The 14,698-nt window shown below is 48.0% G+C and overlaps 1 protein-coding gene across 8 annotated transcripts in view; it reads left to right on the top strand.

The window, feature by feature from the left end:
• Urgcp (upregulator of cell proliferation) overlaps positions 1-13,768 on the top strand; it is a 44,170-nt gene extending 30,402 nt beyond the window's left edge. For 2 of the 8 annotated variants that reach the window (XM_063273225.1, XM_006251315.5), the window contains exons 2-6: positions 3,172-3,193; positions 3,683-3,753; positions 6,082-6,132; positions 6,468-6,506; positions 10,522-13,768. In XM_063273225.1, coding sequence (XP_063129295.1) covers positions 6,099-6,132; positions 6,468-6,506; positions 10,522-13,106 — 2,658 coding nt within the window. In that variant the 5' untranslated portion in view covers positions 3,172-3,193; positions 3,683-3,753; positions 6,082-6,098 and the 3' untranslated portion in view covers positions 13,107-13,768. Of the gene's footprint in view, positions 1-2,763; positions 2,840-3,166; positions 3,194-3,682; positions 3,754-6,081; positions 6,133-6,467; positions 6,507-10,521 lie in introns of all 8 variants that reach the window. The other 6 variants (XM_006251312.5, NM_001077660.2, XM_039092051.2 and 3 more) reach the window with 4 other exon arrangements.
• The last annotated feature ends 930 nt before the right edge of the window (positions 13,769-14,698 follow it).

The raw sequence follows: 14,698 nt of genomic DNA, 5'->3' as shown, positions 1-14,698 counted from the left end.
TGGAAGTCAGGAGACAACATTTCCTTCCTTCCATCATGTGGACTAGAAGGATTGACCTCAGGTTGTCGGGTTTGGCCGCAGGTACTGTAACTTGCCGAGCCATCTCACGAACCTCCTTACAGTCAGTTACTCTAGTCCTTTTGTGCCCTCTGAGACAGGGTCTCTGTAGTCCCGCTCTCACATCAGGACCTTGCACACGCCGTGCATGTGCAATACCACTGAGCCACAGCACCAGCCAGACTCTGCTGTTAGCTTAGGGCCTCTTCTGTTGTTGTTGGGTTTTTTTTTTGTTTTTTTTCTTTTTTCTTTTTTCTTTTTTTCGGAGCTGGGGACCGAACCCAGGGCCTTGCGCTTGCTAGGCAAGTGCTCTACCACTGAGCTAAATCCCCAACCCCTCTTCTGTTGTTTAATAAACCTGTTCTTGGGAGTTTCTCTAATCACCTTCCAACGCCCCACCTCCAAATGCCATTGTGTTGGTTTTAGGCTTTCAGTGCAGTGACCTCTGAGATACCAAGTGCATTCAGTGTGTAGGGAGACTAGTTGCTCGCTTCCTGGTGCTTTCCCCTTAAACCCTTCAGTATCCGTTTCCTAAGAAATAAGATACTCTGTTATATAACCACAGCATTGACGGGACCTACATTTCATTTTCATCTCACCCCAGAATTCCTTCCTCAGGATATAATCTAGGATCATCTGCTGCGTGTGGTTTTCTGGAATGTTTCCTTTGTATTTGAGATACTTCATCTCTCATGCTCCAGTAGAAGGTCACTGGTCTTAGTGTGCTGTGAGGAGGCCACAGAGGGCACACACTAAGGTCTGACCTCATTATTAAGATTCATTTGGCTCAGCTTGAGCTCTGCTGTTGGGTTTTCCTCACTGGCACTTCCTAGGGAGACTCGAGACAGAGCAAGCACAGTGGAGAGATGGTGCTGTTCTCGTTTGTTTGCTTTAGAGACAGGGTTTCTCTGTGCAGCCCTGGCTGTCTTGGGACTCACTCTATAGACCAGGCTGGTCTCCAGCTCACAGAGATCCACCTGCCTCTGCCACACCCGGCCTCATGGCTCTGTTGGTGTTCCTCCCCTGCACTTGTATCATCTGTTTCTTGAGCTGTTTGTTACGTATATGGACAAATCATTTTGTTCTTCAGTGTTTGTTTCTTACTGCTGTTGCTGGTTTGGAGACAGCCTCACTATGCAGGCCCAGGTGAGCTCACAGTCATCTGTCTGTCTGTACTTCCTAGATTGTTTACCTTTTGAGAGTTATTTATACATAGTAGTGTTGTGTGTGTGTGTGTGTGTGTGTGTGTGTGTTATGTGTACCATGTGTGTGTCTGGGGTTAGTAGAGGGCCCCTGGAATTGTAGCTGGGGATAGTTACACACCACCATGGGATTGCTGGGAATAGAACCCAGGTCCTGCAAGACCCAACGATGCTCATAACCACTGAGCCATCTCTCCAGCTCTCACTGGTTTTAATTACCATATTTCATTTTTTTCCTGCTCATGTTATCCCAGCTTTGGCCAGTGGGAGACCCTTGAGCTGCTACGTGAATGCTGAGACATTCTCCAAGACTTTGCAGAGCTTCCTTACCCACATGCTCAAGTCTCTCTCCTCTCCTTCTCAGTCCTGGTGCTAGCCAGCATCTCCAAGGAGCCCTGAGTTCTTTTAGCGTGGACTCTCTGAAGGTGTTCACATTGCTTACTGCTGTCTTTGCTTGCTGGCTCGTTCAGCAAACACAGGAATAGACATGTACATACAGACATACATAGACTTAGGCACGGGACACATACGTATGTATGTAGAGGCCACAGTTTACCCAGGCACCCCTGCAAGTTTTTTTAAAAAGATTTATTTATTATGTATATGAGTACACTGTAGCTGTCTTCAGACACACCAGAAGAGGGCACCAGATCCCATTACAGATGGCTGTGAGCCGCCATGTGTTTGCTGGGAACTGAACTCAGGACCTCTGGGAGAGTAGTCAGTGCTCTTAACCACTGAGCCATCTCTCCAGCACCCCCTGCAAATTTTATAAATTTTGCCCAATATTTGTGTGTTCATCTTCCAGTTAGAACAAGGCTTGCTTGCTCTCTTTAAAAAAATTTTGCGTGTGTGTGGCATGTGCTCAAGATCATGTGTATTGTACATGGGTGCATATGCACATGTGCACACATATATGCGTGTGTGTGTGGGTGAGCGGGCACATGGGCGTGTGTGTGTGTGTGTGTGTGTGTGTGTGTGTGTGTACAGGTACTCTTACGCCACAGTGTACTTGTGGAGGAGTCGCTTCTTCCTTCCGCCTTGCTTTGAGATGGTGCCTGTCGCTCCTCTGCTCTTGCTATCCTCTTTTCTACCATTGACTGGCTGGCCTGTTCTCCCCTCTCTCCTTTATCTACCGTCTCGTCAGAGGAGTTCTGGGCAGAGGAGTGCTGCTACCTCTGGCTTCCCCCGTGGATTGCCAAGACTGAACCCAGTTGTCAGATTCATGAGGCAAGGACTTTCGCCTGCTGAACCATCTCTCTGGCCCATGTTGTTTCTACGATACACCTAAAATAATTTCGAATTTTAGAATTTTATTTTATCTTTGGATTCAGGATGTAGCTTGGAACTTGTGATTCTTCTGCCTTGCCTTCTGTAGTGTTGGACTGGGAGTGAGTGGGTTACAGAGCGTTTACCGTGTGGGAGGCCCTGGGTTTGTACCTCAGCACACACAGTGAAAACAAAGAGGACACACCTTCTTGTCTGCACTGTTTGCTTTCTACAGGGATTTGCTCTGTCGACCAGGCTGGCCTGGAAATTGAGATCCTCCTGCTTCAGCCTATAAAGTTCTGGGGTTACAGGTCTGTGCTCTCCCACACAGTTCTATAGTGTAGACATTTTCGTTCTGTGTCCCCTAACTTTTGATGAACATTTCTCTATCTCTCACAAAACATACAACATTTTATCATATTTATATTATACTATTCTGTAACTTGATCCCTACTAATTTGTACACCTGAAATTGACTGTGTTCACAAAAAGAAGCCCAAAGAATGTTTTGTGCTGGCCATAGAATAGGACTGAATTCCCTCTCTTTTACTGGGCTTGTAATGGGCACAAAGCTTTTGCTCTTGAATGTCAAGCTCACATCAACGTCTTTGTAACTAAATCTTATTCTTTTCCCTTAGGATAGAAGTGGAATTACTGGTCAAAGGGTATGTATCTTATGTCTTTGTGAGTGGCTGGCAGCTGTGTGAGTGAGTGGTGGCATTTCCAGGCTAGTGTGTATAGGGCTGTCAATTGGAGTCGTAGTGCGTATTGCACAGGGGCCCAGGATCAGCTCCTAGGTCTGATTTCAAGGATTTAGGATGTACCCAGCGTTTGTAGCTCTGAACGACTACATTATAAGGATATGTGGATGTTCCGGGCCCTCTAGATGAGCAGTATGTGCTCTTTAGCACTGAGCCATCTTAACAACCTGAGGTTGTAGTTTACAGACGCTCCCTGAGAGATTTTATATACAGCCAATTTGATTAGGCGAAAGTAGTAGTGAACTATTTTGTTTTTTGTTTTTGTTTTTTTTTTTCCAGAGCTGGGGACCGAACCCAGGGCCTTGCGCTTCCTAGGCAAGTGCTCTACCACTGAGCTAAATCCCCAGCCCCATGAACTATTTTAATGATAATTTTCTTCTCAAAAATCTTCAGGCATTCAGACCTGGGAGAAGTGGCCCCAGAAGTAAAACCTTCAGACAGCCAAACATCTGTGGCAATTGCAGGTAAGATTAGCCCTGTTTTTAAATAGGTTTCTTCTGGCTGTGGGATTCTGCACTCTGACTTGGCTGGGGACTGTGGGCCTCTAAAGCCTAAGCTCTTCTTCTTCTTTCTGTAGAAAGATTACTCCATCTCAGCTTCTTCTGATAAAAATCTGGAAGTCATACAAATTCTAGATCTTTATTTGAGACATAGATATATACTATGCAAATATTTTATCCCATCTCCGCTCTCCCATGTTTGTCTGTCTGTCCCTGTGTTTATGTGTGCTAGTGTATGTCTCTCTATTGTGCGTGCGTGTGTGCGCATGTGCGTGTGTGTGTTTTGTTGCTGTTGCCGCTGGAATTCAGACCCAGGGCCTCAAATCGTAGTGGTAAGTGCTGTGCCACCGAGATAGCCCCTAGCTCTGCGTTCAGGCTTTTTAAGACAAGCTCTCACTAAACCGCTTGGCTGGCTTGGAGTGTATTATGTAGGTCAGGTTGGCCTCAGGCTCAGAGAGATCTGGCTTCTGCTTCCAAGTGCTGGGAGTAAAGGTCACCACGCCTGCCGGTTTTCACTTTTTTTTGGTGTTGTCTTTTGATGCACAGGTTTTTTACTTACCTTTTGCTTTGCCAGCTATGTTTTTAGTATCACATCGAAGAAACTAGAATGAAGTCCAAGGCTGTGAGGATTTTCTTACAGGTCTCCTAAGAGTTTCATGGCTTTTAGTTCTTTTTTTTTTTTTTTTTTTTTTTTTTAAAGATTTATTTATTATATATGAGTACACTGTAGCTGTCCTCAGACAGACCAGAAGAGGGCACCAGATCCCATTACAGATGGTTGTGAGCCACCATGTGGTTGCTGGGATTTGAACTCAGCACCTCTGGAAGAGCAGTCAGTGCTCTTAACCGCTGAGCCATCTCTCCAGCCCGGCTTTTAGTTCTTACGTAGACTGTCCATTTTAAGTTAATTTCTTGTGGATGGTGTGAGATAGGGGACGACCTATGAACTATAGCCAGCACTAACAGTGGTGATGTGTCCATTTAGTGCTCGGGAACAGTATCCTACCTTGATGGAAAACTAGCCAGAGTGTGTTGGATGCTGTGATGCTCAGGGGGAGACCACTCGGTGCCAGTGAACGTACTTCAGTGCTCCACTTTGAGTCCCCCACGTAGGCTTGGAACAGTTCTCACAGCATGGGACTTCCACGGTGTAACCTGGGCCACGCACTGCCCTTGTGTCCAGTGAGACCTGGAGTGTGGGCTGGCCACTGAGTCACAGTCACACCCTCCCTCACCCTTTTGATTTTTAAGACGTGTTGTTAAGTTGTCCATATTGGTCTGGAACTCTGTGTAACCTCGTCAGTCCTTTAACTTGCTACCTTCCTGATGAGCAGCCTGGGATTACAGACACTCCTGCCTCTAACAGATTACCAACCCTGTGTAGTGATGCACATCTGCTATCCCAGCATTCAGGAGTTGGAGGCAAATGGATCTCTGTGAGTTCAAGGCCATCTTCACCTACATCACAAGTTCTAGGACAGCCAGAGCTACATAGACCTTGTCTCAAACAGCAGCAACAACAACACAAAATTATATGTATGAGTGTTTTGCCTGCATGTATGTTTGTACACACATGTGCACAGTGCCCACAGAGGCCAGAGGAGGGCACTGGATCCCTGGAATTGGGCCTAGTGTTAGGGATTGCACCAGGCCCTCTCTGTAAGAGCATCAGGTGACCTCTTGGTTTCTCCAGCACCTATACTGGGCTCTGATTTTCTTCTAGTTGTTCTTTCTTTTCATACTGCATTTTGAATTCCTAGGGAATTTTTTTTTTTGTAGTATCTTACTTTCACTTTGAGTGACATTTCTTTCTTTTTTTCGGAGCTAGGGACCGAACCCAGGGCCTTGTGCTTGCTAGGCAAGCACTCTACCACTGAGCTAAATCCCCAACCCCTTGAGTGACATTTCTTAAAAGATTTATTTATTTATTTTCTGTGAGTATACTGTCACTATCTTCAGACATACTAGAAAAGAGTATTGGATTCCATCAGATCCCATTACAGATGATTGTGAGCCACCACGTAGTTGCTGGGAATTGAACTCAGGACCTCTGGAAGAGCAGTCAGTGCTCTTAACCACTGAGCCATCTCTCCAGCCCTTAAATGAGATTTTTAATTGCTGGACATTGTGGGTTGATGCATGAGTCCTTCTGTGTTTTCACTCATACCATCCTGCTTCCAAAGTTACACGGAAGGTAATTTTTTTATCTTCCTGATATCACATTCAGTTCAGACTTCATAGACAGGTTCTAGCTTGCTGATGAGGTGAAATGCCTGTGTCCTTTCTTTCTAGATTTGGAATGGAGAGAAATGGAAGGAGATGACTGCGGGTTCCATTATGGAGGTAGGGGCTCCAGGACTTAGACACACTGGGCTGGGAAAGGAGGGTGCAGGGAAGAAGTGAAAGGCACTAGGAGGGGTTGGGGATTTAGCTCAGTGGTAGAGCGCTTGCCTAGCAAGTGCAAGGCCCTGGGTTCGGTCCCCAGCTCCGAAAAAGAAAAAAAAAAAAAAAAAAAAAAAAGAAAGGCACTAGGACCCGGTGGCTTTACATTTTATATTGTTAGGATTCCAGGGAATTGCAATTTCGGTTTTAGTGGAGGCTCTACTTAAGCTACCTCCTGTCATCCAGACGCACCCTATTGATTAATCCCCTTTATTTTCCATTGCTTTTTCTTACAGATGGTACAAATGAGGCTCAGGACAATGACTTCCCAACAGGTATTCAATTTCTCATTCTAGCTTTGCATTCTGTTGAAGGGGAGGACGGTATGGGTGGCTAGTTCTCATACTTGACTCCATCAAATCACCCCTTTATGAACTATTAATAATGTTGCTAGAAGAAAACCACTTGGTGAAAGTTACTAGCTATAAAGTAACCAGTGTTTCCTTTAACTTGCTACACCTCCAAGGGGGGCCTTTGTAGGTGAAGGTGTGTCTTATTTTTAACAAGCTCCTGAAGTTACTCCAATGCCCAGTTAGCTACATTTAGAAACACTAGCAACAGGGGTTGGGGATTTAGCCCAGCGGTAGAGCACTTGCCTAGCAAGCGCAAGGCCCTGGGTTCGGTCCCCAGCTCCGAAGGAAAAAAAAAAAAAAAAAGAAACACTAGCAATAGCTTTTTTTGCTTATCGGCAGACTTGGACCCAGAGCTGCTGAATGGTCTCCTAAGGGCTGTGTGGGGTGTGGTACATACATAGAGAATGAGGCTGCTGTTCTGTGGTTTTCCCAAGTTGCTTTGATGGATCATGCTCTTAAGCAATAATGGTTGATGTACATCCCTGGCTTCATTTGGTCAAGGAAACCCAAGTAATATAGAACTGTCACAGCCCTGTCTACACAGCCCTGTGTAGTTCTTCTGTTGTTATTTATCCATTTATTCTTATATTACATTTGTGTTGGGGCTGCAGAGCTGGCTCAGTGTTGAGAGGACCTGGGTTTGGTTATTGTGCCCTCTTCTGGCCTCTTTGGGCACTGCATGCACATAGTGTGTACACACACATACACACACACACACACACACACACACACACACACACACCCATGCACATAAAAACAAAAACTTTTTTAAAATTACATTTTTAAAAACTTACTTTTTATATTTGTGTGCACATGCGCAGGTGTATAGAGCTCAGAGGACAATTGGAGAATTTATTCTCTTCTACCATGTAGGAATGAGGATCAAACTCAGGTCATCAAGTTTGGAGGCAGCTGGTTTTATCTGCTGAACCATATCATCTGACCAGTTGTTCTGTTTTTAAACCAAATTCACAGCCCCTTTGAAACTTCTCAAGTGGGCCTTCAGTCGTATTGCTCTAGAACTTGGAGCCCCGAGCTGACAAGACGTCTCAGGGGTAAACATGCTATCTGCCAAGCCTGATGACCAAAGTTGTAACATTGGGATGCCTTAGCTTTTCTCTCGTCTCTATACATATGCCATGGCTCATGCATGCAAATAAATTTACAATTCTGGGCCCTAAAATCAGTGCTATGGGACGCTTATGGTGTTGTATGCCCAAGGTAAAGGCAGGAAAATTGAATCCATTCACAGGCTTGAGAGAAGACTGGGGAACACCCTCATTCCTCCTCCAGTCTTGAACAAAAAACAAACAAACAAAAAAAAAACCTCAAAAACTAGGGGTATCACTCAATGGTGAAATGCTGTCTAGCATGTGGATTTTTATCTCAGTTCTGCAAAATAAATACATACATACATACTTACATTAGTAAATTGGTAAGATATCAGGCCAAATCCCCAGAACAGTGAGAACTTTGTGAGCATCAGCTTATAAACGTCTGCAATACATAGGTTGGCGTTTGAATATCTTAATCATTCTGTCTACAGAGCAACAGTCAGCGCCCAATGCTTACTGCATGAGCCAGGGTTCTCTAGAGTAACAGAGCTCAGAGAGTGAGTCTGTGTGTGTGCCTGTGTGTGTACATATCTATCTATCTATCTATCTATCTATCTATCTATCTATCTATCTATCTATCTATACATACATACATATGACATAATATATATGTAGTTGTTCAGTCCAGAAGGCTGGAGGTCTCAGCTGGTCCTCAGTATATGTTGGAATTCTCAAGAAGTGAATGGCAGTGAAGGAATGGATTTGCCAGCAAGGTGAGAGCAAGTGGCAAACAGCAAAACCTTCCTCCTTCTGTGTCTTTATATAGACTTCCAGCAGAAGGTGTGACCCACACTGGAGGTGGGTCTTCCCAACTCAAGAGATTGGATCAAAGGTGTTTTTCCACCTCAAAGATTTGGATTAGAAGTGGATCTTTTCACTTCAAATTAAGCAAAAATCTCTTACAGATGTGTCCTCCATTTTTGGTGTTAGTTAATTCCAGATGTCAAGTTGAGAACCAAGAATAATAATCACAGTCACTAAAAGGCAAGTGTTACAGAGGGAGTGGTGGCCTGCAGATATAGTCCTAACGATTTCAAGAAAAGCGTGAGCTACATAATGAAGCTGTCTTCAAAATATCAAGAGCTTCAGGCTGGAGAGATGGCTCAGTGCTTAAAAGCACTGAGTGCTCTTCCAGAGGCCCTGAGTTCAATTCCCAGCAACCACATTTGTGGGATCCTTTGCCCTCTTCTGCTGTGTCTGAAGACAGCTACAGTGTACTCATATACATAAAAGAAATAAAATGTTTTTAAAACAGTCAAGTGCTTGCTGGGTGTGGTAGTATATCTCTGAGACAGGTGGGTCTGTAATTTGGGGCCATCGTGGTATAAATAGATTAAGAATAGCCAGGGCTACAAAGTGAGAGTCAAGAGAGCCAGGGCTGGATAGAGCGACCTGTCTTAGAAACAAAATAAAACAAAAAACCCAGAACAAAAATAAAACTTAAAAATAAAATGATAAGGGCTGGAGAGATGGCTCAGTGGTTAAGAGCGCTGACTGCTCTTCCAGAAGTCATGAGTTCAATTCCCAGCAACCACTTGGTGGCTCACAACCATCTGAAATGGCATCTTATGTCCTCTTCTGGTGTCTGAAGATAGAGACAGTGTACTCACATATATAAATTAAATAAATAAATCTTTAAAAAAATAATAAAAAGTTAAATATATTTACCACATCTTGATCTCTAACTAAGGTTGGAGATAATGACTTAATGGTAGAGCATTTGCCTGGCATACAGAGGGTGCCCCGTCTTCAGCGCCAGAAAAATCCCAATTCACAGCACAAGCCGGAGCCCTGAATTGCTGGCCTTAGATTTGCAAACTCTTGCCAAGATATGGTTGCTATTTTCTTTTAAAAAATCTTCTCCAGTTTCTTGACAAATAAAGAGCATTTGACAGATAACCTGGAGTGTGACTGCTGAGTGGCCATACCCCCTTGGGAATTTCCTCCAGGCTCCGAGGCAGGCCCTTGCCGTGTCTCATGCTGGTCTTGACTTTACAGCCAGAATTATAGGTCCACAATGCTTCCAGATTCCTGATTGGGCTGGAGCATGAAGGGGTGGGTGTCCACGAGGCCTGGGTTGAGATCTGAGAAGTAGAGTTTGCACTCAACACCTAGGAACATGTGTGCTCTCTCTAGTCACTTAAGGTCTAGCTCTGGCTTAGAAAAACTCGAAAAACTAGAAATCATGGCTTCTACATGAACGCTCTTGATTCTTAAATCTAACTCCTAAGTTTCCCCACCCCCCTCCTTTTTTTTCTGTCTTAGCTATGGTCTTATAGTGAGATCCTGCAGACCTGGAATGCCCTGTGAAGACCAGGCTTGCCTTGAATTCATAAGAGATCTGCCTGCCTGCCCCTGTCCTGTCTCCCCAGTCCTGGGATGAAAGGTGTGCATCGCCATGCCTTGGTGCAGCTTAGTTTTACCTATGTGTGGGTTTTGTCTCTGTGTGGGTGCATGCAGAGGCTGCAGGATTCTCTGGAGTTGGCGTTACAGTATGAGCTACCTGGCAAGGGTGTTGAGAACTGACTCCGGCCTTCTGGAAGAGTAGTGTGTGCTTTTAACTACTGAGTCATCCGGCTACCCCATTTCCCGCTGTGTATTCAGTGTCTCTCTCACACATGATAGTTGGGGGTGCAGTTGAGACAGGATTTACCCTCTACCCTGACCACAGGTCAGCCCAGCATATTCGGGGTCCCTTGGAACTACGTCCTATTCTCAGAGATGTCCTCCAACCCTTCTCTGGTCGTCTTTTCCTACCCAGCTCTGCTCTGGCCCTGACTTGAGAATGAAGGCTAAACATTTATGTCTCTGTTTTTGTACAGTGGAGAGAAGCAGGCTTCAGGAAATGCTGTCCCTGTTGGGACTGGAGACATACCAAGTACAGAAGCTCACCCTCCAGGACTCCCTGCAGATCAGTTTTGACAGCATGAAGAACTGGGCTCCTCAGGCTCCCAAGGACCTCCCCTGGCATTTCCTCAGGAAGCTGCAGGCCCTCAACGCTGAAGCCAGGAACACCACCATGGTGCTGGACTCGCCTCCAGAGGCCTGGCCCACAGAGAAAGGGGGCCAGACGGAGGAGGGGATGATGTACTGGGACCCGGCTGAGGACGTCGCTGCTGATATCTACTCTTTCTCGGAGCTGCCCATGCCCGATACACCTGTGAACCCCCTCGACCTTCTCTGTGCCCTCTTGCTGTCTTCAGACACCTTTCTGCAGCAGGAAGTCCTGCTGAAGATGTCCCTCTGTCAGTTTGCACTCCCACTTGTGTTGCCTGATTCTGAAAACCACTACCACACCTTCCTGCTCTGGGCCCTTCGGGGTGTTGTGCGGACATGGTGGTTCCAGCCCCCACGGGGCCTTGGGAGTTTTCTTCGAGAAGACAGTGTGGTCCTGTCCAGGGTGCCCACGTTTGCCTTCGTTCGCATGGACGTCAGCAGCAACTCCAAGTCCCAGCTGCTCAATGCTGTCCTCAGCCCTGCCAGACGGCAGTGGGACTGCTTCTGGCATCGGGACCTCAACTTAGGCACGAATCCCCGAGAGATCGCAGACGGGTTAGTAGAGATCTCCTGGTTTTTCCCCAGTGGTAAGGAGGACCTAGATGTTTTCCCGGAGCCCATGGCCTTTCTGAACTTGAGGGGTGACATTGGGTCCCACTGGCTGCAGTTCAAGCTCTTGACAGAAGTCTCCTCTGCTGTGTTCATTCTGACTGACAACATCAGCAAGAAGGAGTACAAATTGCTGTACTCCATGAGGGAGTCAACCACAAAGTACTACTTCATCCTGAGCCCCTACCGGGGGAAACGGAATACCAACCTGCGCTTCCTCAACAGGCTGATCCCCGTGCTGAAGATCGACCACTCCCACGTCCTGGTGAAGGTCAGCAGCACCGATGGCGAGGGCTTCCTGAGGCGGATCCGAGCCATTATGTGCAGCGTGGCTCGCTCCCCCTGCAGGAGGATGTCTGTGGAGGACATGGCTCATGCCGCACGGAAACTAGGCCTCAGAGTTGACGAGGACTTTGAGGAGTGTCAGAAGGCCAAGGACCGGATGGAGAAGATCGTCAGGAAGATCAAGGATGTGGACGCCTACAAGAGAGATGAGCTGCGGCTGCAGGGCGACCCTGCAAGGAAGGCAGCCCAGGCCGAGAGGGAGTTCTGTCAGCTCCAGTGGGCCTCGGAGCCCCCAGAGAAGCACCGGGCTGAGTTGAGACGCCGGGCCCTAGAGCTCCGGGTGCAGCAGAATGGCCAGGAGCCCACCTCGGGGGTACAGGAGTTCATCCTGGGAGTAAGCAGCCCCTCCCCGAGTGAGAGGCAGTACTTCCTGAGATGGATGGAGTGGGGGTTGGCTCGACTGGGCCAGCCACGGCCAAGACAGCCTCCAGAGACCCTTCTCACCCTGAGACCAAAACTCGGTGGGCCCTCGGACTTGAATGAGCCACTCTGGCCTGAGCCCTTGGGGGTGGAGCACTTCCTGCGGGAGATGGGGCAGTTCTATGAGGCGGAGAGCTGCCTGGTGGAGGCAGGGCGGCTGCCTGCTGGCCAGAGGCGCTTTGCCCACTTCCCAGGTTTGGCTGTGGACCTGCTGCTGGGTGGGCTGCCCCTGGAGCTGGTCGATGGTGCCACTCTGAGCATCCCTGTTCGATGGGTCACTGGGCTTCTCAAGGAGCTGCATGTCCGCCTAGACAGGAGATCTCGACTAGTGGTTCTCTCTGCTCTGGGGGTGCCGGGCACAGGGAAGTCTACACTCCTTAACACCATGTTTGGCCTGAAGTTTGCCACTGGGAGGAGCTGTAGTGCCCGAGGGGCCTTCATGCAGCTCCTCCCTGTAGCTGAGGGCTTCAGCCAGGACCTGGGCTGTGACCAAATCCTAGTAATAGACTCTGGGGGTTTAATCAGTGGGGCCTTGGCCTCTGCTGGAGACAGGTTCGAACTGGAGGCTTCCTTGGCCACGCTGCTAATGGGGCTAAGTAATGTCACTGTGGTCAGCCTAGCTGAAACAAAGGACATCCCACCAGCCGTTCTTCATGCGTTCCTGAGGCTGGAAAAAATGGGACACATGCCCAACTATCAGTTTGTGTATCAGAACCTTCACGACCTGCCTGTTCCCAGTCCTAAGCCCAGAGACAGGAGGCAGCTCCTGGACCCGCCCAGCGACCTGAGCAGGGCGGCTACCCACTTGGAGAAGCAGGGTGGCGGCTTCCGGACACTGGCGGGTCTGACCGAGAGGCAGCACGTCTGGCACATCCCAGCCCTGTGGCATGGAGCACCACCCATGGCCGCCGTGAGCCTGGGCTACAGCGAGGCCATTTTTGAATTGAAGAGATGCCTATTAGAAAACATCAGGAATGGCTTGTCCAACCAAAACAAAAACATTCAGCAGCTCATTGACCTGGTGCGGAGGCTGTGACGTTCGGACTACAGGGCCTCTTGCCTGTTGTGACAACAGCCAGTAAGGCTGCGCGTGTCTGGCACCCGAGGGTTGGCTGGTACTTGCTGCTCATGGGGCAGCAGGCCAGTGACAGCCGGGGCTGAAGGGTCTCTTCACAGTGTTAAGCAGCAGCCTCCGACTAGCTCAGAAATACCGGAGACACCGGAGGTCGGGGTGGGGTGATGCAAGCAGTAAGTTGCTCTCCGTTCCTAACCCACGACAAGGCTCCTGGCAATTGGCCCTCTGGGTAGCTGCTCCTCCATTGGCCCCTGAAAGTAGGGCCCAGCTCCCTTAGTCACTGCAGATGCTGGCAGACAGGGATATTTCGGGTTGTCCCAAGGAAGCAGAAGCCACACAGGTAGGTCCTTCATGGACCAGCCGTGAAGGTTTTGGTGGTGAGGCACCGCCATGGCACTGAGCTTGCACCGGTGTGTGGAGCACTCCGACCCTCGCCCAGGAAGCGCTCCTCAGTCACCGTCTGTGGTTCCAGCACTCTGTCATCCTTCCTCAGAACCTCACTGCACATCGTCACCCGTGTTACTGTCTGCCCCTAGACTGTGAGCCGTTCCAGGGCAGGGCTGAAGCTCTCGGTCCCCAGGGCCTGGCACACATAGGCGCTTAATAAATGTTTGTTGAATTAATGAGTTGAATGAATGTGCAAACGATAGTAGTGTGAGGTTCTGCCTCTCCAACCCTTCACTGTCCTTGTACTCGGGACAATGGCCTCTGCCTGATGAGGGTCCCGGGGAACAGGTACAGGGAAAGAGTACCTTCCTATAACCTCAGCACGGGAGTCATTGCCCCATTTTGTGGTTGCCAGAGGGAAATCTTAGAATGCACTACCCCTGCGTAGTAGGACACGAGAGGATCTGCTGTAGATTCTGAAATGTCTCCACAGCAGACTAGCCACTGCTGGGGACAGATGCTTGGTCAGGGACCTGGGGCTCTTCTCTGTTGATCTTCAGCTGGATCAGCTGTCAGTCTCTTCAGTAAGCTTCAGGGCCCTGGTCCACTTCCATCCAGGCCTAGACTTTCTATTTAGCTGTGTCTTGCTGCTGAGATCTTGGGCTTTCCTTTCATCTGATTTTTGTCTTCAGAGAATTCAGGCAGTGGTCTGAGAACCTCTTCTGTGTCTTGTCCCTTTACTAAATTCAGCAAAGTTGCCCTTGGTTCCAGGGTACTTGCCTGCTCTCTGATCTGGAGCCCTTTCCTGAACCAAAGGCCCACTGCACTCCTCTGCTGGCCTGGCTCCCTGGCTTTACCAGGGTGACCACTTGGTGCCCTAGTGATGTGGTGATAGGTATGGCCTTGTAGTAAGAGGGAAAGCAGTCCTGAAACTCCTGCTGTTTGACTAAGTTTAGGAAAAGGGGAATCTCTGATCTGCCTAGAGCATTAAGATAACTTGTAACATGCTGGTTCAGTTAGAAATAACAAACCTTTCTTTTCCATTTAAAAAATTTTATTTTTGCCAGCTGGGCATGTTGGCACACACCTTTTTTTTTTTTTTAAACTTTATTTATTTAATGTATATGAGCACACTGTGGCTGTTTCCAGGCACACCAGAAGAGGGC

The sequence above is a fragment of the Rattus norvegicus genome, chromosome 14 (genome assembly GCF_036323735.1).
Source record: "Rattus norvegicus strain BN/NHsdMcwi chromosome 14, GRCr8, whole genome shotgun sequence".
Classification (NCBI taxonomy): domain Eukaryota; kingdom Metazoa; phylum Chordata; class Mammalia; order Rodentia; family Muridae; genus Rattus; species Rattus norvegicus.
Note: the sequence above shows the minus strand (reverse complement) of the source record. Positions and strands in the feature narration are given on the sequence as shown.